Source organism: Mytilus trossulus, chromosome 11 (assembly GCF_036588685.1).
Source record: "Mytilus trossulus isolate FHL-02 chromosome 11, PNRI_Mtr1.1.1.hap1, whole genome shotgun sequence".
NCBI classification, from domain to species: Eukaryota; Metazoa; Mollusca; class Bivalvia; order Mytilida; family Mytilidae; genus Mytilus; species Mytilus trossulus.
The window spans coordinates 6,288,341-6,297,676 of NC_086383.1; the positions used below are offsets into that span (position 1 = coordinate 6,288,341).

General features: G+C 32.1%; 1 protein-coding gene across 3 annotated transcripts; it reads right to left on the reverse strand.

Moving 5' to 3' along the window:
* Positions 1–2,231: 2,231 nt before the first annotated feature.
* Positions 2,232–8,973, reverse strand: LOC134691685 (histidine N-acetyltransferase-like). 3 transcript variants are annotated; one of them, XM_063552249.1, is made up of 5 exons: positions 8,850–8,973; positions 7,482–7,650; positions 6,769–6,948; positions 5,010–5,246; positions 2,232–3,439 (listed from the first exon to the last, which is right to left on the reverse strand). In XM_063552249.1, the coding sequence occupies exons 3-5, from the start codon at positions 6,943–6,945 to the stop codon at positions 2,882–2,884; spliced, it is 972 nt and encodes a 323-aa protein (XP_063408319.1). In that variant the 5' UTR covers positions 6,946–6,948; positions 7,482–7,650; positions 8,850–8,973; the 3' UTR covers positions 2,232–2,881. The 3 variants fall into 3 exon arrangements, with proteins under 3 accessions (XP_063408319.1, XP_063408316.1, XP_063408318.1); XM_063552246.1 differs by having other exon boundaries at positions 6,769–6,952; XM_063552248.1 differs by lacking the exon at positions 8,850–8,973 and adding an exon at positions 8,764–8,806 and having other exon boundaries at positions 6,769–6,952.
* Between the last annotated feature and the right edge of the window lie 363 nt (positions 8,974–9,336).

The following is a 9,336-nucleotide window of genomic DNA, read 5'->3' on the forward strand; positions in this document are numbered from 1 at the left end:
CCGGTTGTTTTAGCGGGGTTAGATTTGCTAATTCTCAGTTTTCTATGTTGTGTTTCGTATACTGCGGATCTCTGGAGTTTCAATTTTCTAAAACATATGTCGCACCGTAACTTTGGAACCACTTATCCAAATTTCATGAAATTTTACATACAAAATGTAGTTGTTTCTTATGATGGTCAAACGATCTGTATACTTGTTGGTGAAAATAAGATTTCAACTTTTTGAGTTACGGGATTTTATATCTATAACAGGGGTGTGTATTTTTCACATGTTGCGCTGTATCTCAAAAACAATTTCTGATTACTGCTTAAAACTTTACACACTTCTTAATTATATTAATCCAAAGATCTGTATACTTTTTGGTGATGATTCTTAATTTTATTTAAGAATTATTGAGTTTTTTGCAAAACAAGGTGGGTGGGTTTTCACATGTCGCGTCATATCTCATAAACGATTCATGATTATTGTTTAAAACTTTACACACTTCATAGTTATATTAATCTACAGATCTATATACTTTTGGTGATGATTCAAAATTTTATTATAGAGTTATTGAATTTATGTAAAAAAAAGTTTTTTTTCTTCACGTGTCACGCCATATCTCAGAAATTATTTTTGATTCTTTGCATATAAGACCAAGGGCGTATTGTGCGTTAATGGCGCAGCTGTTTATGTACATGTAGTAAAAAAAGGTGTTATCATGTGATAGTTTCTTGTCGAATTCTAACAAAATTGATAAAATCTTTATAGTTGTATCAGACTGGCAAAATAAGCATATGCTTATGGTTTGACCACACTGGCAAAATAAGCATCTTTCCAATTTTACTACACTGAGAAAATACGCATCTTTCCAGTTATACTAAACTGACAAAAAAAAACATCTATTTATAGTTTGATCACACTAACAACATTAGCATGGATTCAATTTTGTCTAGTTTTACGAAATTGCCAAAATAAGCATCAGTCTACTTTTAACACACTGACAAAATAAGCATTAGTCTACTTTTAGCACACAGACAAAATATGCATCGGTCTGTAGTTTTACCACGCTGACAAAATAAGTGACTTTTTTTTTAAATTTTAACCCCAACATCCATGTGGAAACTAATAAAATGTGACATTTCTTACAAGTTGATATTTTCTTGCAGATTATAATGTAGTTTTTAAATCTCATTGTTGAAGGCCGTACGGTTTCATATATCGCTTGCTTATACTTTATTTGAAATAAAGTGGATACTCGTCACATTGACAGTCATACCACATCTCCTTTTTATTAATAATTGGAAATAAGTTAATTTTGGATGTAACGCGTCTTCCGATTGGCTGACTTTACTTTGTTATCAGCCCATAGACAGAATGTAGTCAAGTGACCGTGACGTCAACAACTTTTTTTCATTGTTTTCTACGGTTTAAAATGAAATTTATAATTAAATTATAAGAAAGGACTGTAATATATTGTTTCTGTCTATTCGAAATAACATAAAAAATGTGGTGCACCATGTTAATTAAATAACCCGCTACGCGCGTTATTCAGTATGCACTAAATTTTTTATGTTATTTCTTCATAGACAGAACAAATATTAGTCATTCCTTAAGTAAATAACCTGTTAACACAGAAACTGTTCGAATTGGACGAGATAGGGCTAAACACGAAATAAAGTATCCGCGAAAATTAGTTGGTTTACAGTCATCAGAAAGTTTACAATAAAAATTGCTATTTTTTACAAAATCACTGGACCATGACCTAGGGTAAATAGCCTATAGAAGTAGTTGTAAGACTGTACTGTTAATAGTAATGCAATATTTTAGAAGAATCATTGATATGTTATATTACAAATAGATCTTATCAAACTGACTTGAACAGATATCTTAATAATTGTTGCCGCCACCGGAAAGCACACGGTCCTAAACAGATATCTTAATAATTGTTGCCGCCACCAGAAATCACAAAGTCCTATATATCGTCTCTCACGACTTTCCGTGGAAGCAAAAAAGAGATGGAGATGAAGATAACCTTATAAAAGAGGGACGAAAGATACCAAAGGGACAGTCAAACTCATAAATCTAAACCAAACTGACAACGCCATGGCTTAAAATGAAAAAGACAAACAGAAAAACAAAAGTACACATGACACAACATAGAAAACTAAAGAATAAACAACACGAACCCCACACACAGTTATAAATCTATATGACTGTTGTTTGGAATAAACATTTTTCGTCATTCATAATTCAATTCAATTCAATATTTTATTTAAGTCTCATCTCTCAATAATATATAATACAACTTTACGTTAAATGTAAAAATATATAGATATAAAAAGAGGGACATTCTGTACATAATTATAAGAGACTATTACAGTAAAAACATTATATAAAGAATTCATCTATTATAAAACATAATAATAAGAACCTTATTTACCGTATAAAACATGTCTATGTCTATTTGAAATAAAGTTACAGGGCTTTGGCACAGCTATTATTACCATATTTATTTATTTTCAAATAAACACACTAATTTCTATTTATCCTCAAAAGACATAAAATCACCTTTAAAATGTGGTGCTTCATCAAATATTTGTTTCTAAAATAGTCATTTATATATAAAGGACACGATAAAATAACATAGGCTTCATCTTCTTAAATATTCATACAATTTGGACACGACAAAATAACATGGTCTTCATCTTCTTAAATATTCATACAATTATGGCTCGATTTTTTAAAATTAAATTTTTCAAAAATGCACGTTTCGATTCTTATTGGTGATTCACATATGAAAACATACCTAACATTTCAATTCTTAGATATCACTGTGCAACCGGCAGTATATTGAGACAATAGTTTTGAAAGCGTTATGAAATCATGATGGCATTTATATTTACAATTTGCTTGAATTTAAATTCCATTCCACACAAACTAAACCTGTTCCATAAAAATGTGTGGTTTTAAAACCTAATTCAGTCATCACATTGTCCAAATCTTCCCAATTTGTATCTGGTTTTGATATACAGCGGAATAATATGTAATCGCTTTTTAAACAGGGGAGCAGTTTTTCAACATGTAAGATTACGTGAGATTTGATATTTTCGGACACACAGCCATATATATTCATATTTACAATCATTCCAACTGGAGCCTTGAAAAAGTTACTAATTGATAAAATGGCTTCTTTTGGATTGTTAGCATGACTAACTACCACTTTTGTGCGTTCTGTAAATATCAGTGGAGCATTTGATCGCAAAACTTTGTATGGTACGTCGTCAACAACAGCACGGCCTTCTGGGAAAAAATATCGGCTAAGATCACGTGATTCTAGTATTTGACCAAACTCATCTTTGTCGATAAATCGTGTATGATTTACAACTTGGTTTGATTTCCTCTGCTTCTTAAATTCATCTTCCAGATTGAATTTCCGAATGTCATAATAACGAAAGTCCTGCAAAATAGAAATTAATTAATAGATAAAATATGACATGTATGAAATGTAAAAATATTTGTATTTTATGGTTTTGGTTTGCTTTTGTTAACCTGATATAAAAAAGTACATTGCCGTGATCATGTGCTTTCTTAATATCGTGCAATATGCCGTTCTGATAGTTTTGTTGTTAATGATGAGTATCCCATAGAAAAACATGGACTTATTTATCTAAACAATTATAACAAAGCATGCAGCCATCATTGTGTCTAAACTCCTTATATCAAAATGTGGTATTTCAAAGTATCTTACCCCTCAAAACAATTGCATCGAACACGACTGTTTTATTATATACGTGTACCTTGGTCACAATTTATAAAAGTAAATCATTATAGGTCAAGGTACTGTCATCCACGCTTCAAATGGCTAACTCCGAACAGCAAGCTATAAAGGGCTATAAAACTAACGGCGGAGGACAATTGCATGAGCGCATTGATAGGAAATTTCAGCGAAAAAAAAATAGGACGTTTGAGCGCCAAAGTAGAACCCATTTGAGCGAAAATTAAAATTTTCAAAGCCCATTTTAGCGAAATAGTTTTAGCCCTTTTTAGTATATAAATAATATATACATGTAATAAATTTAAAAAAAAATATAGACTCAAGACAGCACAACATAAAACAATATAAATCTTTTCAATTAAAATACAGCACTAAAAGTCGAAAGGGATAAATCAAATGTGAAAAGTCTGCTTGCCTGGAATTTATAACCTAAAGCACGTCTTTCAATACTATATCGGAATCCATCACACATTAAACTTTTTTCCCTTGTTCGTTTTTAAAAATTGTCAAACTAGACAGTTCTAAACAACTGAGACTTGTTTAGATCCAAATGTGTAAAAAAACAGATGAATTTAGAATTGTGTTTAAGATTTATAAACTGCACCATTTGTACAGTAAATGCTTCATTATCTAATCGTGACATATTTACATTTTAATTGTTTTTCGTTCATTTTTTTACATAAATAAGGCCGTTAGTTTTCTCGCTTGAATTGTTTTACATTGTCTTATCGAGTCTTGTAAAGCTGACTATATGCGGTATGGGCTTTGCTCATTGTTGAAGGCCGTACGGTGACTTATAATTGTTAATGTTTGTGTCATTTTGGTCTTTTGTGGATAGTTGTCTCATTGGCAATCATACCACATCTTCTTTTTTATATTAACTTTGATTATTGAACTTTTTAAAATTAGCTGACACTTTATGCCACCGTGAAAAACGACCTCGTGATGGAACCAGAATAACATATCGTATAGCGAGTTATTTTCGTGATTTTATTTGAATAAGGCATGATACGAAATATTTTGACGGTTATTATTTTGGCGGATTTATCTAAACTATATCGATACCTTTTCATATGCAATTTTTAATTGGCGTAATTTATTTTGCTGATTATGTTCTATCCGCGAAAATAAGCGAAAATTTACACCCCGCAAAAAGAACCAACTATATACATGATATACGGGTAACACATAACCGGTGGACTTTATGGAAACGTCGGTTTTTATATTTCAAATAGAAAATTAGTGTATAAACCTGTTGAAGAATTTCTTTGCAGAGTCCTTTTCGAGCGTGCTCAAGTAATGGAGTATTTTCTTTGTTTCCTATAGCAGCTCTGTTCAATAATCCATGCCTGTAAAGTGGCCCTCCTTCGTCCAACCATTTTGACATGGTCCCAACAAGTCCTTTACCAGAATATTCTTTTGAAATTCTCCCGCCTCTTGCAACTATAGTCTTACCATCGTCCACTATGCTCATAAAACTGAATCCAACCTGGAAAATTAAATTTATTAAATAAATCTTATGATAATTATTAATATGAATATCTTGTTCGTGACGTTTCGTACGGTGAATATCACCCCAATCCTATTGGAAACAATCCTATACCGCATATTAAGCTATACATGGGCCCTAAATGACAAATGTAAAACATTAATTTATTGACTGGTTTGAAAGGCCATTTACAAATCTATTGTGCTAGTTCGTGGTGGTCAGTTTCTGTGGATGAAGCCGGAAGGGCCGGAGAGAACTATGCACCAATCTTTGGTAGGAAAACTGAAAAAATAAGATAGTCGAGTGCACCTACCTCGTGTGGGATTTAATCCTACAGCCTCAGTGCAGCAATTCGAACGAGAAAAGTATCGGCTTGATTTATGTACAAAAAAAGAACGACAAAAAATATATGATATACAGCATCAAAGGACAACCAGTATGAAAAACAAACTCCTGACTTGGGAAGTACAGAATGTGCGGGGTTCAAAATGTTTGCTGGAACAATTACCAGTCAGGGGAGTTACTTGTACAAGTGATTTTTTAAATCACTTATTTGAGTGATTTTTTTATTTTTGCTTAGAAACATAGCTATAGGTAGAAAAACTTGAAAATTTGAATTTCCCCCAATTTGTAGCTCGTTGTAATCTTGTGAGATTTTTCCTAAACCACATGGTTTTCCAAAGATATGGTGGGAAACACTGCAAACATTGACAAAATAAAGGAATTTGCAAAAATTATTTGAAAATGACTAAACATAGCCTTGAATTATTTATAGTCTGAGGATTTTATAAGATTTATATAAAAGTACAATTTACATTAGACATGCTTTGTGTGTTCTAATATTACAAATCTCGTGTATCGGTAATCAGCGTAATGGTGATCACAAATAGTTATTTGTGTTTGTCAGAAATGCTGAGGTGTTTTAGGGAACTTGCTTTTCCCCTGATTGTTTCCATTTTAACGTATCATATTTCGTTCATTGATATTTTTAACTTTTTTTTTTTTATTAATTTAACATTGGCCAGAGATATAAGGGAAGGGTTGAGATCTAAAAAAAACATCTCGTTTAATTCTATTTTGTTAAATATGTTTCTGAGTTTAGTATGACGTCCATTATCATTGAACTAGTACATACATTTGGTTTAGGGGCAAGCTGACGCAAGCCTCCGGGTTCGAGATTTTCGGTGTTTTGCGGGTATTTTTTTCCTAATTGTTTTCAATGATGTCTTCAATGTACGTATTACCGTATAGCGGGTTATTTGCGCGGGTGTAAAATATCGCGATTTTCATTGAATAAGGTATACGAACTATTTTGGCAGTTATTATTTTTGCGGATTAGTTTTTTTTTCAATACCTTTGCATTTGCACTTTTAAATTGGCAGAATTTATTTTGGCGATTTTGTTCTATTTTGCGAAAATAAGCGAAAACTTACACCCCTCGAAAATACCCCTCTGTATGGTATATGTCTTTCCTAAATATTTTTCCTAAACAACTACCAATAATTTCTCTGGGAAATCTTACAAATTTTTCTCCGTCGACAGCAGCATACATCTCAGTGTTTGGCATTTCAAGCAACATGTGGAAATAGTCAGGTAGGTAATCACCGCCATGATATATCTCCGCGGGGGGTAATATCGCCATTACTCGGTCATAATCTTCTGTTGTTACCCTCTTGATACCATATTCTTGGCGGTCCATTTTCTGGCTAATTAAAATATAAACTACAGTTAGATGTTTTAATGGAATTATTTAACTTTACATAGCGTGCCTTTGCTCGCTTTTTTATTTAAAAAATAAATACAACAATTGTTTGGTATCACCTCCATGATATATTTCCGCGGGTGGGGGGGGGGGGGTAATATCGCCATTACTCGATTATAATCATCTGATGTTACCCACTTGATTCCTATTTCTTGGTGGTCCATTTTGTGTTTAATTAAAATGTAAATTACGGTTATATGTTTTAATGGAATTCTTTAACTTTGAGATTATAATGGTTAAAATATATATATCAGCAACGGTTTCAGGTAGAGACGTAGCGTAACATTTGTAATGCAATTTTGATATCCTTTGTCAGTTAATAATGAATTTTGAAATAGATTTGCATATTGATATGGAGTAGATCAACTTTTTTTTTTATTTAACAAATATAAGGGCCCCCTTCACAATTTCCATAACAAACATGGAAGTACGATTTTCTCATATTTCTCACTTATCGTACTTATTTTTCTTACCTGACCAGCTGGCAGTATTTGATTTTAGTAGTTTTAAATATCTTCTTCCTTAAAAAAAGTTGCCTCGTTAGGCTCGCCAATATTTTCACCATCCAGGACAAAATCAACTTCGTTCTCTTCGGATCCTGTGTCAACCCCTGTATAGGTTTAATTAGCCTTGTTTCTTTTACTTAAAAAAACAGAAAATGATAAGCTTTTGTAAACTTTAACTAACAAATAAATGTTACAATAAAATGCGAACCTTTAACATCTATAATTTATAAATTAAGATGCGTCCGACGCGCTTTCTGGATTTGACATAATTATCCTCACCAAAAAAGCTCAAACCTAAAATTGTGGAAAAACCTCCCTTTTTAAAAAAATTGAACATTTATCCCGTGTTATATGAATACAATTCGCTCTATCTTGTAAAAATATCGCACCATAGAGCATGTGCGATATTTTATTTAAATACGACCATTGCTAAACTTCTGGAGACAGCTAACGGATGGAGACTGAAGCGGATGGAGCCAATTTATTGTAGTGTACGTGAATAAAAGAGTGTAACTTGCCGGACTCGTCATTATCTCATGCATGTTCACTTTGATAATTGAATATTAAGTATCATACATATACATGTAGTTATCAAAGGTACATATATTATAATTTAGTACGCCAGACGTGCGTTTCGTCTACATAAGACTCAACAGTGACGTTCATATCAACATATTTATAAAGCCAAACAAGTACAAAATTTTGTTATACAAAGAAATATAGGAACAAGTTATAGGATAATCTAAATATTATGTACTTTTGATTAATGATATACATGAGTTTCAAAATTAATGATACAATTTACATATACCATGTATACCAACCTAACTGATGATGTTGCTTACTATAGCCGGGTGAAATGGCTATTCGACTATATGTAAATCAAGAAGGAAGATTCGCTCCTTAAACTTTTATTTTAGCAGTCCGGCAAGACCGAACAACAAACTCCAAACTAAATATAATGTAACATACACACAATAACAATATAAATAAGCACAAGCAATTAAAGGATTAAGCAGATTAACAGATGACAAATTGGAAATAACAATAGATTCAAAGAGTAATTAGTGTCCGACTTTTATTTACGCATTATTTAGACACTCTTGTGTTCGTATTAACAACGCGAAGGTGACATAACTGAATAAATGTACACACCATAGCGAACACCCCCCTTTTTCGTAGGACGCATTACCAGGCGAGCGTGTTTATGTGTTTATCCCTTAAATCAACTGATTATAATTAAATTTACTTTAATTTTTTTGTACAGTAAAATAAGTCCTACAGTAAGTGATAATAGACACCAAAAAGAAATATAACCAGTTTTACATGTCTTACCTTTATCTGACCGTTGGTCACTCTAGGTTATAGGTCATGTGAGTGTAATACACAAATAAACATACATGTGTAATACATTTAAATATCCGGTCAGTTGAAGGCAATATTAATATAATTAGATTATCAATACAGGACTATATTTTTCACTTTTATGAATTAAAAAGCAGTAAGGCAACACATGATAAGAACGTTTAAACCACAAAGCAAACGCATCAGCCCAATTTAATAATTTCTTTAGTGCTAAAATGTCTTTCAGAAATGACTATTTAAAATGTGATTGAAATGAATCAAAACAATAGATCTGGAGTCTTAGCCATCAAAAACAATTTTCAGTTCTGTTACAGATATTATGCAGGAACTTGGTCCCGTCGTTGTAATTCGGGTTGTAGTCTTTCTTTTAATGGTTTTATCAATTCTTTTGTGGGGAACTGCTCACATTGATGTTACATTATTTGGGAACTAACTTGGACTCGTCATGACAACGAGA

Excerpts from the sequence above, each read along its gene's own strand:
- LOC134691685 (XM_063552246.1), bottom strand. The coding sequence starts at position 7,573 with ATGGTGAAAATATTGGCGAGCCTAACGAGGCAACTTTTTTTAAGGAAG. Across the intron at positions 5,247-6,768 it reads CTGTCGACGGAGAAAAATTT|GTTGGATTCAGTTTTATGAG; the intron begins GTAAGATTTCCC and ends TTAATTTTCCAG. Across the intron at positions 3,440-5,009 it reads GCAAAGAAATTCTTCAACAG|GACTTTCGTTATTATGACAT; the intron begins GTTTATACACTA and ends TCTATTTTGCAG.